The sequence below is a fragment of the Ahaetulla prasina genome, chromosome 6, assembly GCF_028640845.1.
Source record: "Ahaetulla prasina isolate Xishuangbanna chromosome 6, ASM2864084v1, whole genome shotgun sequence".
In the NCBI taxonomy this organism is placed as follows: domain Eukaryota; kingdom Metazoa; phylum Chordata; class Lepidosauria; order Squamata; family Colubridae; genus Ahaetulla; species Ahaetulla prasina.
In genome coordinates, this window is record NC_080544.1 from 2,962,687 (window position 1) to 2,985,254 (window position 22,568).

The window sequence follows — 22,568 nt, forward strand, 5'->3', positions numbered from 1 at the left end:
TGTATTGTTTCCACCATCAAAAGGTTTAAACAGGAGTTTCACCAAGAGATAAAATAATAGATATGGCAGAGCTTAGCCATTAGACAGGTGAACAGAATCTTTGAGATGTTATGAGATTTGCATAAAAACCCATGACATCATTAACAAAGGCAATATAAAATGTGGTAAATAAAGAAATAAAGTTATTGTCCAAGATTATAAAAAATAAACCTCCCTTTTTATGACTTTGTATATCCCTTAATTCAGGGTAGAGTCTGGGTGACTGGATGGAGCTGAGCATTTACTGGCTGGATGCCCTTCCTGATGCCACATGTAGTTCACAGCAGATTTTTTTTCTTTGTGCCCTGGGACAGAAGTATCTCTTGCTACCTACATAACATATTTTGCACAACCACATCCAATTACATGCAGTATGAAAAAGAGAATGGCTTTGGAATGCATTTCCAGCTTAATGAATCCTACAAATCGATGCTAAGTGAGAACACACGGCCTTGGATTTAAAAAAAAAGATGGGAAAGCCAACTCACCGACAAAAATCCACTTTTTTAGTAGCTTCTTTAAAGCTTTTGGTATCCCAGTAATATTCCCAGGACAATTTGCAGAAAGAGAATTCCAATCAGTGCACAATGCCATGCAAACAATTCTGTTTCTATAAAGGTAGTTATTCTTCTGTGAAAATCTAACACCAAATGTGATCAGCCCAGCTTAAATTCAAAAGATTGTGTGAAAGATTGACTGACTGACTGACAGAAAATAGAGCCATCCATAATAATTATAATGCACAGCTTTGCTTTGAGGCATTAATTTATAATACAGGTTAATCACTTGATTGCTGCAAAACTAAAAGGAGTGTGGGTTCAAACAAAGGTTAGTGAGACATCTTCACTGCAGTGGTGGGTTGGTACCGGTTCACCCTGGATTGGGAGAATCGGTAGCAGTGGCGGTGGGAATCTCCACCCCTCTGCACGAGCGAACCGGTAACAAACTAAATTGAAACGCACTCCTGTTTCACTGAATTATACAGCCTTGTTGATTGTTCCTTGAAAATATGTCTGCAACCAAGCAAATAAAAACATTTCATTTTAATGCTTAACCTAGTCACAGCTTTGTGGAAACCTCATGTTTCCTTACATAAACATTATACTGAAAAGGCAGTCAGTTATGTCTCGGTTTACTCTCAATTTGCAGTGAACTGAAAAATGTGAAGATTTGAGGCTAATTTCCATAGCGGTAATTCACAGATTTAAATATTTCCGTTCATGCTGTCTTGTTGCTATATGCTATTATATATTCTGCCCAATTTGTGATCTCCTTTTAAAACCCTTCCACTTTATGAACTATTATGAAGCTTATGAGGCAGCTAAATAAGAAACATTTTGTGGTTTTCCCTGGGGCAATGCTATTGTCAGCTTTGGAAGCCATATTCGGCATGAAGCTTCTGTGTTGCCTCTTTCTCATGTGTAGGAGGGGGGATTTAGTAGAGGGATTGTCTTTAAACATAATAATAGCATTCTTCCTGTCAGTTAAGGTCAGGCCGATCCTGCATCTGGAGAGGGAGTGGTCGGAGTGCTGTCTCGATATGGGATGGTTGGTGATTGGAGCATGTGATCAACTGTGGAGTCAGGGGATGATTTTGGGGTTTTTGATTTACTGAGGGAAAACCCAGACCTCTCAGATTTGGGTTTTCCCAGATGTGCCAGTTTACCTATCCTAGTAAATAGAACTTTGAAAGATGCTTGCTTCAGAGTTTTTACTTGGAGTTGGGTTTTTTTCTGGAATGCTGACAGCTATTCTGAAATGTTTAGATAAGTGCCGTTGACCCTGGAAAACTACATGGACAAACAGTGACCATTACAATCTCTAATAATAATTTCTTATAGCTCCTTCAAGGACCTCCTGATGACTTGCTTCAGTTCATTTTAATTTTAATTTCTCCAGAGCATTCGTCTTTTCAGTTCTCCAGAACAGTCCCATCTTTATCCTTCCTGGAGTCCATAAAGACAAAATTATATAATATTTGACTGTTGCAGGGGTGAAATCCAGCAAGTTCTGACAGGTTCTGGAGAACCGGTAGCGGAAATTTTGAGTAGTTTGGAGAACCGGTAAATACCGTCTCTGACTGGCCCCAGAATGGGGTGGGAATGGAGATTTTGCAATATCCTTCCCCCAGGAGTGGGGAAGGAATGGGGATTTTGCAGTAACTTTCCCCTGGAGTGGGGTGGGAATGGAGATTTTACAGTATCCTTCCCCCAGGAGTGGGGAAGGAATGGAGATTTTACAGTATCCTTCCCCTGCCATGCCCACCAAGCCATGCCCACAGAACCGGTAGTAAAAAAATTTGAATTCCACCACTGCTTTGTTGTCAACTCTATGTTTATTAAGCACACTAGTTGGCATTACCTTTACTTTCTTAATATATTAATTTGACTTTCATGATGAGCTGCCTCTTTCTATTTTCAGCTACCAAAATGGCCTTATCTGCATATTTCAAAATGTTAAAATATTTTGGCCTCCTAGTTTGATTGCAGCTATTATCTCTTCTAATCAATGCTGTTCTTAGAATAGAGTTATCATATCAGTTAATCATTCTTGAATATATATGAAGTCCTATTGCTATAGTGTACTAGTAAGAAATTGTTAAGTCTAAGTTTCTATTATCAGTAAGATATTATCAGTATTCTAACAGTAAGGATCTGCTCTATTGTAGCTGCTATAATTAAAAGAGATTTTGTTAACCAAACTGGTACAAAGTGCCATTAAGAATGAATCTTGAAGGGAAATGATTATCGCTCTACATTCTTCGCATAAGAAATTAATGTTAATCAAAAACTTCCCGTACAAATCTCAGACTTTTTGTCTTTGACTTGAATTCTCAACTTTTTCAGTGGCCTGGAATTCTCTTCCTTTTTGTTTTCAAGAAGCCTTAGTGTATAAATCTCAGAGGTGAATCCCCCAGCTCTGTCTGTTCTTCTCCTACATGTTACATCTGCAGTGATTCGCTTAATGACTATGGCAAAAAAAGGTCATGCAATCAGGTCATTCGATCACTATGCAACTGAGCAATGAAAATTCTGGTCCCAATTAATTTGAGGACAATCTGTACGCAAGTGATGCTGGGCAGATAAAGTTTACAGAATATGGAATAGAATACAGAGTTGGAAGGGACTTCTTGTCTAATATCCTGCCCAAACAGGAGACCCTATACCAGGGGTATCAAACTCAATTTCATTGAGGGCTACATCAGGGCTGTGGTTGACCTCAGGGGGCCGGGAGGGGCATGGCCGACTGGGTGGGTGTGGCCAACTGGGTGGATGTGGCCAGCTTGATGCTACTCCCCAAACTGCTGGCATCTTTCCTCTTTACATTGGGTAGACCACGATGGCCCCACAGGCTGGATCTGACCACATCGCAGGCCAGATCCAGGCCTTGAGTTTGACACCCCTGCCCTATACCATTTCAAACAAATGGCTGTCTAATCTCTTAAGAACCTCCAGGGATGGAGTACCCACAACTTCTGAAGGCAAGACAGTCCATTGATTAATTGTTCTCACTGTTGTGAAATTTTTCCTTTATTCTAGGTTGGATCTCTCCTTGGAAAGCTTCCACCCTTTACTCCTTCTCCTGCCTTAGGTCCTTTAGAGAATAGGTTGACCTCCCTCTTCTTTATGGCAGCCTCTTAGATATTGGAAGACTGCTATCAATTTAGATTAGATTAGATTAGATTTATTAGATTTTTATACCGCCCTTCTCCCGAAGGACTCAGGGCGGTTTACAGCCAATAAAAAACACATATAACAAAAGTTAAAAACCATTTAAAAGACTAATTCAATATGCGGCATAAAATTTAAAAGAAATAAAACCCCATTTAAAATTTAAAATCATGTTAAAATCATGTTAAAACTAGCCCTGCACGATGGAATAAAAGAGTCTTCAGCTCGTGGCGGAAAGTCCGGAGGTCGGGGAGTTGACGAAGCCCCAGAGACAGCTCGTTCCAGAGGGCAGGAGCCCCCACAGAGAAGGCCCTCCCCCTGGGGGTCGCCAGCCGGCACTGCTTAACCGACAGCACCCTGAGGAGGCCCTCCCTGTGGGAGCGCACGGGTCGATGGGAGGCAACTGGTGGTAGTAGGTGGTCCCGTAGACACACCGGTCCTCTGCCATGGAGCGCTTTAAAGGTGGTAACCAGTACCTTGAATTGCACCCGAAAGACCACTGGAAGCCAGTGCAGACTGCGCAGGAGAGGTGTCACATGGGAGCTATTTACCCCAATCCTACTTTTTGTTAGACTACTAGACATACCCAGTTCCCGCAACCATTCTTCATACACTTTAGCCATCAGTCCCTTAATCATTTTTGTCGCTCTTCTCTGCTCTCTTTCCAGAGTCTCAGCATCTTTTTTTTTTTTTTATCATGGTGACCAAAACTAAACTGTCACTAAAACTAAAACCAGTTTAAAGAAATTATTTCCTAGCGTTCCATGTTGCACAGATTAAATAGTTGGCTGAGCACCAGAGAGCCACAGGCATGAGAATTCTTCAGCCAACCGCCTTTAAATAGAAAGCAGTAGGACTATCTTAAGTACAGCAATCAAGAAAGATCAATGTCACTGATGAATGAAGCTAAATTGGAAATAATCGCTATTTTCCCATCTACCACAGAAGGCAAGTCCAACAATGACCCCTAATTATGAAAAGCAGCATTGAGTCCAAATTTGTCAGCTGCCCTTCCCCAAATCAGGGCCTCTGGATGGCGTCCAAGAATCAAATTACACCCCTCTACACAAATTTGGACACAGATTATTTTGGATGCCGTGTCCTGAAGGCTGAGCCATGAACGAATCAGAAGAAAATTCTGCCACCATCCCATCAGGATTTATGTAAGCGCTTACTTGCTTGGGAAACCAAGGGAAGGAATTTACACCCACCGATCTATTTGGTGCCCTTGCTTTTTAGATCTTCCTGGTCCTTTAGGACAAAATTGCTTCTCTTTGTGCTTTCTAAGGGCCATTTCACACATTAGGCTTCTAAGCCTTGAGACTTTTCTCACCTAAGGGCTAAAGTTTGAAGACTCATTCAAAGAGCATTAACTTTTAAGGCTTTCTTCTTGTAATTGCCAGCTGCATCTGAGTAGGTCCTGTTAGAAACATTTCGATTGAATGGCCTTTTCAGCTTATACCAGCTCAGAAAGCCGGGTGGATGGCCTGTAGGTTTTCCTGTTTATTCATTCACCAAGTGTGTGTGTTGGGTGAGAAAGACAGAATAAATTGAAAAGCCTAAAGGCACAGCACTGGTGGTGAGTCTGTAATGGATAATTTATCAGTCAGATAGTTCAGTTATATATACTTTTACTGCGTAATCCTATTTAGGGCTGACTGGGGCTGAAGATTCAATCTCTAATAAAAGGTGTGTCAAAGAACACCAGAATGCAAAATTAGCAGCTCTCTACCGAAGTTTACAGTAGTAGCTGCACCTTTTCCTTGACTATATAAAATTGCAGGGTGCCATTGTGCATATTGTATAGATAGTCCTCGACATATGAACAGTTTGTTTAGTGACCTCTCGAAGTGACAACGGCACTGAAAAAAGTGACTTATGACTGTTTTTCACACTTACGACCAGTGGTGAAATTCAGCCGATTGTATCTGGATCGCACAATCCAGTAGTGCAGGTGGTGGGAGGCTCCGCCCACCTGCCCAGATGTCATCATGTCCTGTTTTTGACCCTCTGTGCATGTGCAGAAGGCTCTGTGCATGTATGGAGGAGGCACGCCTGAGCGTAGCAAGCGTGTGCGCGCACGTGCTCCCGTTTGCGAACCAGTGGAAAGGTAAGTGAATACCACCCCTGCTTATAACCTTTGCAGCATCCCACGGTCATAGGATCAAAATTCTGATGCTCATATTTATGACGGTTGCAGTGTCCCAGGGTCATGTGAACATCTTTTGCGACCTGACGAGCAAATAATAATAGCCTATTTTCATTCTTGTAACTTAAACACATCAGGCACATCCAGGACTTTTTCAAAAACAATTGTATTAATAGCAATAGCAATAGCCCTTAGACTTATATACCACTTCACAGTGCTTTTACAGCCCCCTCTAAGCAGTTTACAGAGTCAGCCTGTTGCCCCCAACAATCTGGGTCCTCATTTTACCCACCTCGGAAGAATGGAAGGCTGAGTCAGCCTTGAGCCTGGGGAGATTTGAATTGCCAAATTGCAGGCAGCCGGCAGTCAGCAGAAGTAGCCTGCAGTACTGCACTCTAACCACTGTGATTCAGTGGTTCAATTAACGTAAATTGAAACTATTTCCTTCCGATAACTTTTCTCGGAAATCCTTTCAGCTGTCATTCAGCACGGCTGTTAAAAAGGCCAATATTTCATTTTATTCTCACAAAGGTCAGGGCCGTTGGAGACACACAATAAGAACTGTAGAAGGAGCATAACAGAAGATCAAGCTGTCAGGTCTTTACCCTGGTGTGAAATCACAGCAAATGCTTCCTCGGTCCAACATAATTTCCCCATGTCCTTCAGACCTCTTTGCCTCAGAGAGAACAGAACAATCTGTGCTTGATCAAATATCAGCGAGGGCTCTGCCTGCATGATAATTTAGGTGGCCTGATCAGCTGGTTGGTTTTGCATCCCTCTCTAGTTTAAGGCTATAACTCTGTTCTGCACTTGGAGGTCTGGGGTTAGCCCCCCAGATGTCTAGTTAGAAAAACTCGCATTGCAAGGGGAAAGTGCTTCTTTGTTCTGGAGTCTGTCTGAAGCTGCTTTGTAAATAATTGGATGTGACTGGGAAACGGGGGACTCAGAAGAACTGATCATGAATGTTAACAACAGTTGAAATATCCAGCCTTTTCTCCTGCTTTGAAATCGGATAAGTTATCACTTGCCCTACCTGAGATGTATTGTAAGGATAAAATGAATATAATTAGGCCTGTGTGGATTATCCAGTCCTGAGCTCATCTGAAAACGATGGTGAGGAATATAATACAGGCACAGATGCTGTTGTAAAGTTATAAGTCTCTTGGGTCAGACAACTCCTGATGATTATGTCAGCATATGAACCAACATAAGGATTACTGATTTGGGCAGGGAGGGTTGGCTAGAAGTCCCCCAAGGTCCCTTCCAGGCCTAGGATCAGGGGTGGGTTGCTAGGGGTCCGTAGGGGTTCAGGAGAATCTCTAGCTAAGATTCTGTGCAGTTCAGAGAACCCCCCAAATCCCATTCCTGGCTGGCCCTGCCCACCCCTCCCCTCCCAGGAATCCACACCTGGCCTGTTTTGGATGCAGGTAAGTGCAGGGCGTGCACAGAGGTTTGGGGAGGGCAAAAAATGGGCCTACCGGAAGTTCAGGAAGGCCAGAAATGGCCCCGTTTCTGGCCTCCAGACGGCCTCCGGAGCCTCTGGAGCCCAGGGAGGGCAAAAACACCCCACTCACCATGGTGCAGGAGGCCAACTAGGCCACGCCCTCCATGGCCAAGCCCACCCAGCAACTGGGCAGAAAACCCCTTATTAAATTTTTTGAAACCCACCCCTGCCTAGGATTCTATGATATCCCTCTTGCAACAATATCAAACCAGTTTCCTTCTTTCTCTGAAGAAGACAGGTTGATATTGTCTTCTTCAGGGGAAGAAGAAAACTTCCCCCAGTGTTTAGAAAAGAAAAGGAAAATAATGTCATGCTGCAACATATCTCTCACTAGCCCTCCCTTCTAGCTAAGGGGTAAATCCCCAGTGCCCACTGCAGGGAAACGGGAAGTTTTGAATTCTATGAGATGTATTTGAGAAGGATCAGGAGTCTCCTAATCCTCAGTTAAGTTTATAACAGCTGAAAAGTCTTTCCAATGTCAACCGGAGCATCAAAGAAGCTGACTTCTAGGTAAGCAGAAGATCTGGTCATACATAACAGCAAATTTAAGCTCAGCAGAAACATGAAGATTATATATGAAATGGTTCCTTGCTTACAAGTGGTTAGTTTTAAAGATTGAATCATTGTGATGACATACTTCTAAGTATGTCATCTTATCTCATAATCAACTTCTCCATCCAACAGATCTTCAGAAGCCCTACCTGAGCAGCTTACAACCCAACTACACCATGTTAAACCACGACAAAAAGGTAGGAGTCTCATAGGTCAGCCTGATATTCACCTTTGCCACTTTTCCCCAAAGGCATTTCAAACTCCTTACTAAATAATTGCAATAAGGTAGGAATGAAGGAACAAATACCAGGCTGGAGAAGGATCTCCTTACCAAATTTAATTTTTTAAAAAGTGGGTGGGAGATGAATGCTGTGTTTGGGGCCATGTATGAAAAGCCCCGGGCAAAAGCAAGCATCAAAACTATTTTTCACACCTGCTGGCCATAAGAAAATCCAGAATTCCAGATATAGGAAACTGAAGTGTGACCTTAAAAACTTACCCGGCTGCTAACTTTCCTTACAGCCTTTGCTGGCCACTTATTTTTAGATAAATGACCAGGCTCTAAGCACGGTGTTCAGTTCTATGGGAACTGGCAGCTATGCCTTCACCTGTCACCCTCTTGATTGACAGGGGCTCCTGCACTGAACTTTCTTGACACTCAACCTAGTTGTGATCACCTGGAGCTTTAGGGTAGAACTCAGAAGGTCCTCCAGACTTCTTAAACAAAACCAAAAAGCTCATTGTTCTTAACTTGCTGTGTACTAAGTTATCACAAATACAATTTATTGAATTTGTCGGTGGAGATTTTCAATCATCTAGGTTATGATTGTCCCTAAGGTGCTTCTCCAAAAGACTACTGGACCTTCTTATTTTTTTTCTCCTTGAAAATGTTTTGTATCTCATCTAAGAAGCTTCTACAGTTCTTCAGTTTGTCAGAACCAAAGAAGCTTCTTGGATGTGAAGCAAAAAGTTTTCAAGGAAAAAAAACAAGAAAATCCAGTTGCCTTTTGGAAAAGCATCTTCATATTAATTTTAAAATATTATATAGAAATATGCATAATATTATTTCCCCCTCTAGTTTCTACCTTAATATGAAGATGTAAAGATCAGAAGTTGAAAGATGATTTTATTATGTATATGTAAATGATATTTCTATGGTTATTAGTATTGTGTATTAAAATATTGAATAATTAAATGATGAAGGATTATATACATGGTTGAGCAAATATAATATGGTTTCCAGGCCTGACAACTAACATGTTAATAACTTTCATTTCAATGTTTTTAATATTATTATAATTATGTGAGTATGATTAATGCAACTAATATTATCAATATTATCATCATTACTTTGTATCAGTTTTGATACAAAATACCCAGATATAATGATATCCAGATGCCACACTGTTCATGTACAGTATTTAATACTTATGTATATTTAAAAATAAAAAAATATTAAAAAAGGAAAGGAAAAGCACCTTTGTAATGGTTTGCTGAATTGTAATAAGCTTGAGAAATGTCCACAGGCTGGATTTTAAATAAAACTTTCACTAATTACATGTTTATAGTATATATTGATTCACTACTAGTATTTTTCAATATTAGGTAATGGTTTCCCCTCGCACTAGCATATGTGCTAGTCATTCCCAACTCTAGGGGGTGGTGCTCATCTCCGTTTCAAAGCCAAAGACGTTTCCGTGTCTGAAGACATCTCCATGGTCCTGTGTGCTGCCACGACTAAACGCCAAAGGTGCACGGAATGCTATTCCCTTCCCACCAAAAGTGGTCCCTATTTTTCTATTTGCATTTTTTATGTGCTTTCAAACTGCTAGGTTGGCAGAAGCTGGGACAAGTAATGGGAGCTCACCCCGTTCCACGGCACTAGGGATTCGAACCGCTGAACTGCCGACCTTCTGATTGACAAGCTCAATGTCTTAGCCACTGATACTTTATTAATATTATTATTATTATTTATTAATATTATCAATATTAGGGGAACATAAATGGATCATAGATTGCAGAAGATCTCTCTCTTTCTCTCTCTCTCTCTCTCTCCTATTCAGTCTTTGCCCTTCAAAAGCTGGCTGAAGAGGGTTTTAAATGTGATGCTACTTAAAGAAGTGAGAGAGATTTTATTGCTGTTTGAGAGTGCAGATTAAGTTTTATCTCTTTCTCCACCTCTGAACTGAAAACCTTGGCTTTTTAGAAAAAAGAAAATAAGAAGATTAAAGGTAAATGGATAAGCAGCATTTTTCTGGCCTGTGGAGAAGAGGCCAAGTGTGGATGGTGGTTACATATTGATTGGCTAACATTTGCAACCGTGTTCAGATTCCAAAGCTAGCAGGGAACCAGGTTGATACCCAGAGTGAAAAACTCCAGCAGTGCTTATATCTCTTATTTCACAGTTTGTGGAGATTAAAAGCAACAGACAGCAAAGAGATTTTCCATTCTCATCCTTTGTTGGCTTGTATAGGTTTTTATAACGTGGCCATTCAGAATCCAATGGGACAGCCAACTCTTTCAAAGAAGCTGTTGACTTCCAGAAGGACAGAAGAGTTCAATCCTTATTCAAATGTGGGTTGGCCCATTCATGAAAACTCTTTTTACAGTCTAAACAATGACCATGAAAATCAAGCATCTTTGTGAATAAGTGTTCTGTCTGTCTGTCTGTATGTATGTATGTCTCTTTATCTATCTATCATCCATCTATCTATCTATCTATCTATCTATCTATCTATCTATCTATCTATCTATCTCTACCTATATGTCTATCTACATGTCTGTCTGCCTGTCTGCCTGTCTATATCCTTCTATTTATTGTCTGTCTGTCTGTCTGTCTGTCTGTCTGTCTGTCTGTCTGTCTATCTATCTATCTATCTATCTATCTATCTATCTATCTATCTATCTATCTATCTATCTATCTATCTATCTCCCTCTGTCTATTATCTATCTATCATCTATCTATCCATCCATCCAGCTATCTATCTATTTTATAGTCTACCTTTATTATTTTTATAAACTACTCAAGGTCATAAACATATCTAATACTCCGTATATATCTTCTTCCTCCTGTTTTCCCCACAACTACAACTCTGTGAGGTGAGCTGGGCTAAGAGAGAGTAACTGACCTAAGCTGGCTTACATGGCTAAAGCCAGACTAGAACTCACAGTCTCCTGGTTGCTAGCTTTAACCACTCAGTAGCTTACCACAGAACAATGTCCCAATGAGAGTCAGAAACATGGCTGAAAGAGGAGATGTGCCTCCTTGGTTTGCCCATGTCACCGCGATTCGCACCTGCAAAAAGGGTGAAAATGTGGTACAACTGGAACAGTTTCATTCAGCCCTCATTCTAGATCTACTCTTTGCATTCCTTGTCTGAAGGCTGGAAGGAAGAATTGACTTTAAGTCATCCAAAGAAGAAGGAACTCAGCTGCAATTCTAGAAGGTAATCCATCAACAATACTTGAGTAAAAGGTAGAACTATGATGCACTTTTGACCCATAATTTGGATGACATGCTAGGGCTTATCAAGACTGGATAGTATATTGCACAAAGGAGGCAGTGATTAAAAACCGTGCCTGGATGCAGCATAATGGCAATGATATATAAATAAAACTGGACTCATTTCTTCCTCCTTGATTGCTCCTGTAGCCTATAAGCATAGAACATAGAAATAATAGAGTTGAAAGGAACCTAGAAGGTCTTCTGGTCCAACCCCCTGTTCAAGCAGGAGAGACCCTATACCAATCCAAGAAATAGTTGTCCAATCTCTTCTTAAAAGCCTCCAGTGATGAAGCACCCACAGTTTCTGAAGGCAAGACATTCCACTAGTTAATTGTTTTCACTGTTAGGAAATTTTTCTCTTACTTCTAGGTTGCTTTTCTCCTTGAATAGTTTAATTTCCATTCATTGTTTCTTGCCTTGCCTTCTGGTGCAATAGGTTGATCCCCTCTTGTTTATAGCAGCCCCTCAAATATTGGAAGACTGCTATGACATCTCCCCTAGTTCTTCTTTTCCCTAGACTAGACGTACCTAATTCCTGCAACCCTTCTTCATAGGTTTTAGCCTCCAGCCCCCTAATCATTCTTGTTCTCTTCTCTGCACTCTTTCCAGTGCACTCTGCACTCTTTCCACTGGAAAGACTGCAGGTAGGAAGGTTTTGTTTTTGGTGTCGATCCTTAATCCAATAGAATCTAGGATGCCCTTGACATTGTCCCGAAGTCTGAAGGAAACAGCAACTCCAAAGGTGCATCTACATGTCAATTCAGCAACATAGTGAAGAAGACCAGCAATCTTCCTACACAAAGGCAAAATGGTAGAAATCAGTCACCAAAAATGAATCCACCTGTTCCTGATGCCATGGGGTCTTCCTAGGACAAGGTGATTCTTGTCTAGATCAGGAGTAAGTAACCTGGTGGTCCCCAAACATTTTAGGATTCAGCTGTCATCATCCCTGAAGATTGGCCATGCTGGCTAAGGCCAAAGAGAAATGTAAGATACCCACAGGAGTCTCTGTATGTTACATATTTCTGATTTAGATAGTGTCTTTACTGAGTGTCATATAATAAGCAGTTCATAAAACCACATTCTCAATAAAATTGATGCTGTTTTATGACTGTTGTACACGGAAGATAGCATTAGAGTGAGATTTTATAAGACTGAAAATTATAGCTCTCTCTGGTATCACCTATTCAAAGACAGTAGTTTCTTTGAACATCTTTCTTCCCCTGTGAGCAAAAAATCCATTTTCATGATCACAGAGAATGATGGGAAATAAATGTTTCCCCAAAGTGCTCAGGAAAATAAGATCATAAAAAGACATCCCTTAAACATTTGCTACACCATTTCTTTCTAAAAAGGCTAATTAAAAATGGCATTATAGACAATTGCTCACATTATAGACAATTGTATGTACGTATAGCAACTTCAGCCCTTCTTCTTCTCAGGTTCTCGGACTTCTTGTTTGGACTACTGCAACACGCTCTACATAGGGCTGCCCTTGAAGAGCATTTGGAAGCTTCAGCCTGTGCAGAATGGAGTTCACTGATAGTCAATGGTGTTGGAGAGTCAACCCACGGAACATCCCTAATCCATGAGCTATAATGGTTACCAGTGTGTTTCTGGGTGCAATTCAAGGTGCTAGTTGTCACCTCTAAAGCTCTTCATGGCTTAGGACCACATTATTTGAGGGATCTTCTTGTGCCAGTTGTTTCTATCTGTCATATTTGGGTCAAATGTTTGGGTATGTTACAGGTCCTGTCAGCCAAAAAGTGTTGGCTGGTGGAGATCAGGAGGCATGTCTTCTCTGCTGTAACACCTGCCCTATGGAATATCCACCCTCCTGAGATTAGAATGGTTCCAATCCTGTTGGCCTTTCAGAAGGTCTTGAAGGCCTGGCTATGTGCCCAGACTTGGCATCCCCAGTGTGTGAAGGGCCCTGATTCCAGGGATTGGCTGCTGGGAGTTCACAGGGGTTACAGAGAACCTCTAGCTGAGATTCTGTGCAGTTCAGAGAACCCCCAAATCCCACTCCTGGCTGGCCCCGCCCACCCCTCCCCTCCCAGGAGTCCCCACGCTTCCTGTTTTGAATGCAGGTAAGTGAAGGGCGCACATGGAGGCTCAGGGAGGGCGAAAAACGGGCCTACGGGAAGTTTGGGAAGGCTGGAAACAGGACTCCAGAGGGCCTCCTGAGCCTGGGGAGGCTGTTTTTGCCCCCCTGGAGGCTCGAAAAAAGCCTCCAGAGCCCGGGGAGGTGCAGGAGGCCAACTAGGCCACACCCACTGTGGCCACGCCCACCCAGCAACCAGGCAGAGAACCCCTTGGTAAAATTTTTGAAGCCCACCCCTGCCTGTTTCCTAGTTAGGTTGACACTGGCAGATTATAACATCTCTTTACCTCTAGTTGTATTCAATTTCTTTTTTTTTTATTAACTGTTTTAATTTTTTTTATTGTTCATCACCCAGAGACACTTGCTGGAGATAAGTGGCCATCGTAATTGACTAAAGAAAGATGTTCCTACTGTTTATTTCTACATTACCTTATCTTGATATTAATATTAGCATTAACTTCAAGTACATTTTTATCCTGGTATCAGTACAGCACATTTTCAAATTCTGGAAAGGATTGTCACAAAGCTTCAAGAAGGGTTTATAGAAGTTTATTGTTTTGCTTTCTGTCTTGCATATGCCCTGTCACCAATGGCCTGTTCACATAGTAAGTAGCCACATACTTTGTTAAATATTTGCCATGTGGGAGAGTTTGTCTGTCTCATTCTTAGTACAGCCATGGCAACATATATTAATGATGAATGCTTGACATATCAAGAATAGATGCCTGACAGATCTTCAAATTACAACATCCTAGGAAGAAATTCACAAGCTTTTCGACAGCAAAGTATTTCACCCAGACACTTGTGAGTTAGACACGCCAGTACGATTTTGAGCTGCAGAATAATTAGATGGATAACCAGCCTGTGTCATTCCAAGCAGACACGAGAAGAAAGTGTTTTAATGCTCTTCTATTGTTGATGTTGAAGTTACTCTCTAATGCATAAAAAATATACAGTAGTGGCCAAAATAGTGAAAACTTTTTGGGAAAGTGTATTTTTGAGGTTTGATGGCAAATAACACCATATTTTTTCTGAGTTTCAAGATAATCACATTCCACTGCTCCAATGGCCTGGGAATAGCCCAGACCTTCACCCAATTGAAAATCTATGGAGCTGACTAAAGAAACTTGTTAGTCAGAAGCGACCCAGCAATAAAACCCAGTTAATAGAAGCAATCCTTCAATCTTGGTTTCACACTATAACAGCTGCAGAACTAAAAGACTCGGTTCACTCCATGGAAAGTCATTGTAAGGCCATCATTCATGCTAAAGATTAGCCAACTAAATATTAACTGACATAGTGATAATTTTTGTATATCCCGTTTTTTCTATGGTGTTAATTTATGTATATCTCATTTTTTTCTATTTGTTTCACTTTTCTTCTTTATACTGTAACTGTTATTCTAATAGCAAATCCTTCATAAAATTTATTGCATTACATTCTTGATTAAATTATCTTTCCATTGATATATAATTTTATGGTACTACTGCAAAAAAGGTGGTGTTATTAGCTAGTTTTAGAAAATACCCTTTTCCCAAAAGGTTTCCACAATTTTGGCCATTACCATAGCTTGCTTCATGCTAGGAATAGGAGCTACCCTTATCTCCTCCTCCTCCTCATTTAAATATATAAAAACTCATCTTCCCAATTTCTGATTTTGGTTATTTGTCCTGCTTCTTCCTTCTGCAGCAACGGACTTTGAGGGTCTCAGAGGAACCCGTAGTCTGAACTCCAGATATATGGACTTCAACTCCCATAATTCCACAGTCAGCATATTGATTGGGAGAATCCTGGGAGTTGAAGTCCACACATCTTAAAATGGCAGAGATTGAGAAACAGTGATCTGGGATAGAAATGGAGGTTACATTCCTAATATGATCCCCATGATTTTCCCCTCATAAATCAATTCCTTCATTTTTTTTCCCCATCAAAGGAATAAAACCAGAATAAAAGGAATGTGGTGCAGAAGTAATCATCTTAGTTTGGAATGAAAGTTCTGTTGTGAGCCCAGCAAAGGAAAGTCATTGGCATGTTTGGAATTTAAGCTCTGCTTTTAGATCTTCTGCAAACTGACTTCGCAGGTTTGAAATTCCATTATGAAGTTCCTTGGGCATAGTTCTCCATGGGTATCCATCAACGTCATAAGGCAAACCAGCATAAGCGTTTGAAGCACTCAGAATTAGCACAAAGGAAGAATGTGATATGGGTGAAAACATAGATGGAAAGACTGAAAATGTTACTAAGTATATAAGAAGAGAAGATTTAAGAAGATGTCCTCCTAGGATGGACATTAGATGACTTTGGCCTGTTTGACTCCATCTTTTCCATTCAGAATGATTGGACATCTTTTGTGACTTCTTCAAGAACAATCTGATCCCCCCCACCCCAATTCACGCTTTTGAAGAAGACATTTAAAGTTCCACGCAGCTACAGTAATTCAAATTATATTGTCCTTTCTCTTTTATCCTTCATTTTCCCCATCCTTACGAAGCTCGAGCTCGCCATGCACACAGCAGAAAGATCAGCAGGCAAGGCTGAGAAGAAATTTTTTAAAAATTGGAAAAGTAGAGGAAAATCGCCTTGTAAAAACTCCACGGCAGAGAAAATTGTACTGGGGGTTGGGGATTTGGGGAAGGAAAAAAATTGAAGAAAAGGGAAACAGAGAGAGAAGTTGGGAGGTGTATCCACAGAATACAGTGAAAAAGTATCAAGATGGTAGGTATTGATGAGGTAATCAAAGCCTTACTAGCTTTTTATTTGTGTTGTGCAAAAGAGATGTTAAAAATAAGCACAGCATTGAAGCGTCATGGTTACCACCTTGAGATTTTTCAACATAGACTCAAGAAGTTGGAATTGGAAGTTGGAAAAAGAGGCTGAGATCCAACAATGTGCAAAGATATATACGCAATCTGATTGCCCAGATAGTCCTTTCCTGGTCATTCTCAAAAGCTGATTCAAAACTGAGGTATCCTTGGATTTCCCTGAACTTCTGTTGCTTTCTTGCAAGACATTTCATTACCCAAACTAGATAACACATCAGTGCTAAGTAAAAGAATCACCTGCGAGAAGAGAACCAAGCTCAGAGAGCTCCAAGGATCCCTCAGTTCAACCCTGAGCTACAAATATACTCCTTTATTTAATTTAAACCTTCTCCAAGGACTGAGAAAAGAGTCGCTGACAGACTGAGGCTGAGTGCAGTTGGACATACCCAGGTGCCAAAGTTGGGGGAAACGACCCCCCCCAAATGTTCCTGTGCAAGGTTAGATTTTATTCTGGATCCCTAACATGCAGGAGAAGGAAAGTTCAGCATCTGTTCTAGGGCTTCAGAACAGGATAAAGGAGGAAGACCAGATATAAGTTTGAAGCACACTGCCCATCACCCACATCTTTGTCTAGAAACTCAGACAAAAGTGTTTTTTTAAAAAAGGCAACTCGACTTTGTTTCTTCTTAAAGACATCTTCCTTCTCATCCAAGGAGTTTCTTCAGTTCTTCACTTCTTCATTTCAGCAGAACTGAAGAAGCTTCTTGGATGAGAAGTGAAATGTCTTCAAGGGGAAAAAAAGTCCAGTTGCCTTTTGAAAAAACACCTTTGTTTTTGACCTGGATGATTGAGAATCTCCATAGACTTACAACTCACTCTAACACCTTGATTGCAGTTAAAGAGCCAGTGGCTCTTCTTATCCTGATTCTCCTGCACTCTGTTATCTATTTTCACTTCTCGCTGATATAGAAACAGTATCCCAAGTCCCAATCCCAACATCAGAAAAGGGGAAAATAAACCTGTGAGTTGTAGGGCTAAAGTTTTGAGGTTGAGATTTACAACGTCCTTATGCAGGATCTTGCAACATCTTCCTTTTAGAAATTCCAGGAAGAAATGAACTACAGATGATAGCAAAATGGAAAAGCAATAAAGGAATCAATGCTAATCGCATGTATTAATTATTACACCACATATTATTTGAGGCTTAACACAAACATTTTACAAAATCCAGCCCGTTTACTGGAAGGCAAACCAACCCTTAGGGATATTGGGAGCCCATTGATCAAATATGGGCAAACACGCTGTACAGAGTCACTTGATGGTGAGGTGGGTGGCTGTATAAATATGATTTATAAATAAATAATAAAAAAACACGAATGATCATGACCATCCTGCCCCTTGCAACCATTTCCTTTCATTTTTATTCTAGATAAGGCAGTGCTAAAAGAAAATTAAGTTTGAAGACGGAGAGGGAGAAGGAGGGACGGGAGATGGAGAGAGAGTGGGGGAGAAGGAGAAAAAGTAGGAGAAGAATAGATGATACATAGACCACCAAAACTCATATAGATTTGAGTCATTTTCATCTACTTAATTGATGGGAGAATTGTTGGGATAATAAGCCAGAGAAAGTCTTTCATCTAGCTGCCACAAAAATGTCTCCCACTGTCACAACTTTATATACGTGAGCTATTCTTGTTGCCTATGGATTAGACAAGGCAGAAGAGCAGCATGTAAGTCCCCTTCCTTGTCACTATAGTACTTTTTACTCTGCAAGGATCTGCCATTTTTTTTTTTTAAATACTTGCCCAGGAATCTCATCACCCCTGCCTGCCCTGGCCAGTTCCCTCCAGCAAACCCACAAAAGTCCAAACCCCCAAATCTCAAGAAAAAAAGCTTTTGAGTATCTCGCCCTTACCCTGGAGATGGTCAAAGGCATGTTGAAGTCCTTCCCTCCTTGCAGACGGAAGCCCCATGGTCCAGATCCATTGAGAGTCACACTGAAGGACATTTTGTCTCTCCTTTATGCCAGGAAAACCCCGGGCTCTGCGAAACAGAGGGGTGGGATACAGGTGGGTATGTCTTGTTTTTAAAAAAGGAGTGCTCTTTTCCCCCCACTTCTATCCGATTAAAGCACAAAATAATACTCTTTTTTGTCTCTTGCCTGGTCAGTCCAGCCGAAGTGTCATCTAAGAATAGATAGCACTTATAATACAGATACTGATATCCCTGACGAAGAAGCCATACATGGTTGGTAACCCAACACCAGCTATGCAAAACCTCTGTGACTCAGAAGTCTAATATAGAGCCCCAGGGAGGTGAACAGACCTTTCCGAAGCGCCTCGGTTTCCCTTGTTCAGGCTCAAAGCCACTTTTCTAAGATAAAAGTGCAGCTTATTTTAAGGGCAAGTTAAAATAAGAGTTTAAAGGAGCTTTCAGTGTAAGATTCTGGTTTGTTCGTTGCCTGATTCCCTCAGGATGCACCGAATGAGTTTTATGTATATCAATATATATATTGTCCATTTGACAGTTTTATGCACATATACACAGTATCTATCTATCTATCTATCTATCTATCTATCTATCTATCTATCTATCTATCTATCTATCTATCTATCTATCTATCTATCTATCTATCTATCTATCTACATATCAAGCTTATTTTCACTCAGCACAATTTTATGCAAATTGATTTGGTGTTAGTAAGTTTTTCTTGTCTTAAGTTTTTCTAAGGAATGTTTCCCAGCTTAAAACATAACTAGCCTGAATTAGTACATTATATCACTATAGCAATGTAATTAATTATTTCTTCCTCCTCTTCCACCTCCTCCTCCTCCTCCTCCTCTTACGCCTACTCCCATGTTTGCAAAGAGGATGAGTAGGCATTCTAGATAATCAGAGAAGGCTCCTGTCTTTTCAGATTTAAAGCTCTCCACATCAAATGGCTAGATATTCACAATGATTTCTTTGATACTGAAAAAAATGAGTTCGTTTTTTTTTCAAATAACTACTAAGAATACCTTTTAGTTTAATAGAGGTATATATGTGCACAATAGAAGTATATATGTGCACATTAAGTGTGCCAATTGAGGTGGAGTGGGGTTATATTTAGCCTTAACAGATCCAGTTTTGCAAAGGTTAAACTAATTCCTTTGGTCAACTGTATTCTAAGCATGGATGATGGTTAACAAACCCTTTCACATCCAGAGATTAAATGACTCCATAGGGATGGCTCTGTGGTGGTTTTAGCTTTCACATTCAAAAAATTGGAGACAGATAACAATATGAGGTCCCTTTCCCTGTAAAGAGAATAGGAAGGAAGGAAGGAAGGAAGGAAGGAAGGAAGGAAGGAAGGAAGGAAGGAAGGAAGGAAGGCATAATCCCACTGAGAAGACTAGAAAGCACAAAGAAATTCATCCTCATTCATCCCAAATAAAATTTACTATTACAAGATAGAATTTTGGCCACAGACCAATCAATGAAGGATAATGTTATATTCCAGAATAAGGCTATACAGCTGAATATCAATTGTTATTTATCATCAGCTGAAATATTATTTATATTAGCTCATATTCAGCTGGTTGATAACTAAGAAAATCAGAATGGTAGTTCAATGTCTTATAAACTTGCATACTGAAAAAAAAAGTTTATTATTATTATTTTTGGTCGCCACGATATAAAAGAGATGTTGAGACTCTAGAAAGAATGCAGAGAAGAGCAACCAAGATGATGAGGGGACTGGAGGCTAAAACATATGAAGAACAGTTGCAGGAACTGGACATGGCTGGTCTAGTGAAGAGAAGGACCAAGGGAGACATGATAGCAGTCTTCCAATATTTGAGGGGCTGCCACAGAGAGGAGGGGGGGGGGTCAAGCTATTTTCCAAAGCATCTGAAATCAGGACATGAAGTAATGGATGGAAACTAATCAAGGAGAGAACCAATTTCTTGAAAATTAGAACAATTAAGCAGCTGGCCTTCAGAAGCTTTGAGTACTCCCTCACTGGAGGCTTTTAAGAAGAGAGTGGACAGCCATTTGTGTGGAATTGTATAGGATCACCTGCTTGAGCCGGGGGTTGGACTAGAAGACCGTCAAGGTCCCTGTTCTGTTATTCTGTTCCTGTTATTATTACTATTACTGTTATCTGTTCTGTTATTCTGTTACCCTAATTCAGTATTTTACTTACTTCTTCTAGCTATATTAGTATATTTTCCTAAGTTTGTAATTAAAGCTGAATTCTTACCAGCCTGATAATTGTAGAACATCAGCTAGATAAGATCCAATCATTCTTTTGTATATTATATTATATATCACAATTTTGGGTTTCTAAAATGACATTGTGAATGCAAATTGGGAAAAACCATAAAGTGTACTTTAAAAAAACACATCACCACATTTTTTAAAAAATTCCAGCTATTTTCCTCAAAAGTGTCAGTCTGTTTCTACTTGTTTTTAAGGAACATAATTTTTCCTAATGGTTTTGAATCCAAACTGTTGAAATGGTTTGGTTCCTTTCGCACAGACTAATTAAAATGTTAAAATAAAACAGTTTTACGCTGTGTGCATTGCAAATGGACTTTTATTTCCTGCAGAAATTAAACAGATCCAGCAACAGACAAATGGGAGAAGCACACAATAACTCTGGCTGTTTAATCATGCAAAGTACATAATCTCAGAAAATGTACATGAACTCATGAACAGTCATTAAAAATATAATGTTTGATGCAGCAGAGTTAGAACTTGTGATTTGAGAATTAAAAACTGGCTAGATACAGGAAATAGAAAAGGAGGAGGAGACATCCAAATGGCAAAAAATAAATAAAAAATTGGCAGGCACATTTTATATTTGTTTTTTTATTGCCTTCGGAAACTCACAATGATGTTCAATGCTGAAGCATTCAAAATTATAATAAAATTATCAGGAAGTGTTTGTTTTTAAAAAAAGCCACTGGAATCATAGCAAAAAAAAAAAAAGCAAAGAGACAATTAAAAATGATATTTTGAAAGGCAAACATGGGCATACACAGAGATGTATTTAATTGGCAAAGGTTCTTGCATTTTTTGATGGCACAGTAAAGTTTACACCCCCCTCCAAAACACAGAACTGGTTTTTCAAGGGGACATCTTGGACCTCTAAGCACTTGGAGCAACTGTCCTGATCATTGGTCTAATTCTGCATTTTCTAATGCACACATTTGTAGATTAATTGGATGCATTTGGTCTTCCACAGCATTCAAAGCTTGAGAAAGCATATCCTCCAGTGGTTTCATGAAGACGTTAAGAGAGAAGGAATATCGCTCTTTCTCAATGCAATGAGGCAACCCAAAAATATAAGACCATGACTGCTGCTGTTGACAATGGTTGAGAGGTCTATTGTAAGTCCTATGGACAGGGTGGCAATAATAATTTCAAAATAATAATACCACTACACCACTTGAACGCCACCGGCATCAGCAAAATCTCCGTCAGTCAATTGAAAAGGCAGCTTGGAGGTGGATCACTTTACTAAGCCTTCTTATTTCAGCAGAGATTAAAAACTTGGCATTTATCCCACCAGGAAGTGCTATTTCTATCTTATCCAGAACATCCTATCGAATCCAAATGTGTCCAACACAATAAAGTAGAAATTCACCATCACCCATCACTTCCAAAACTAGGCAGGTAGCCCTTGACTTACGGCCACATTTGAGGCCAAAATTTCCATTGCTAAGTGAGACAGTTGTCAAGTTGTCAACCCTGTCTTGCCACCATTGTTAAGTGTATCACTGCAGTTGTTACATTAGTAACAACTTAAAACTCATAGAATAATCTATTGTAATGTCCTTCCTGTTGAAGACTACTTCAGCTTTAATTGCAATAATACTAGAGCAACTAATAGATTTAAACTTAATGTCAACCGCTTTAATCTAGATTGCAGAAAATATGACTTCTGTAACAGAATCATCAGTGCTTGGAACACTTTACCTGACTTTGTGGTCTCTTCCCATAATCCCAAAAGCTTTAACCAAAAACTTTCTACTGTTGACCTCACCCCATTCCTAAGAGGACCATAAGGGGTGTGCATAAGCGCACAAACGTGCCTACCGTTCCTGTCCTATTGTTTTTCTTCTTCTTCTTCTTATATATATATATGCTTATTCCTCCTAATATTTACTCATATATATGTTTATATACTATATAATCTTTTTGTATGATACTTACATATATTGTTGTGACAAAAATAAATAAATAAAATAAATAAAAAAATAACAGAGTTGTTTAGTGAATCTGGCTTCCAGATTGAGT

The 22,568-nt window shown here is 40.0% G+C and overlaps 1 protein-coding gene across 12 annotated transcripts in view; it reads right to left on the minus strand.

The window, feature by feature from the left end:
• LDB3 (LIM domain binding 3) overlaps positions 1–22,568 on the minus strand; it is a 161,488-nt gene that overhangs the window by 124,309 nt on the left and 14,611 nt on the right. For 7 of the 12 annotated variants that reach the window (XM_058187041.1, XM_058187040.1, XM_058187036.1 and 4 more), the window contains exon 1: positions 18,202–18,424. In XM_058187041.1, coding sequence (XP_058043024.1) covers positions 18,202–18,294 — 93 coding nt within the window. In that variant the 5' untranslated portion in view covers positions 18,295–18,424. The other 5 variants (XM_058187030.1, XM_058187032.1, XM_058187031.1 and 2 more) reach the window with 5 other exon arrangements.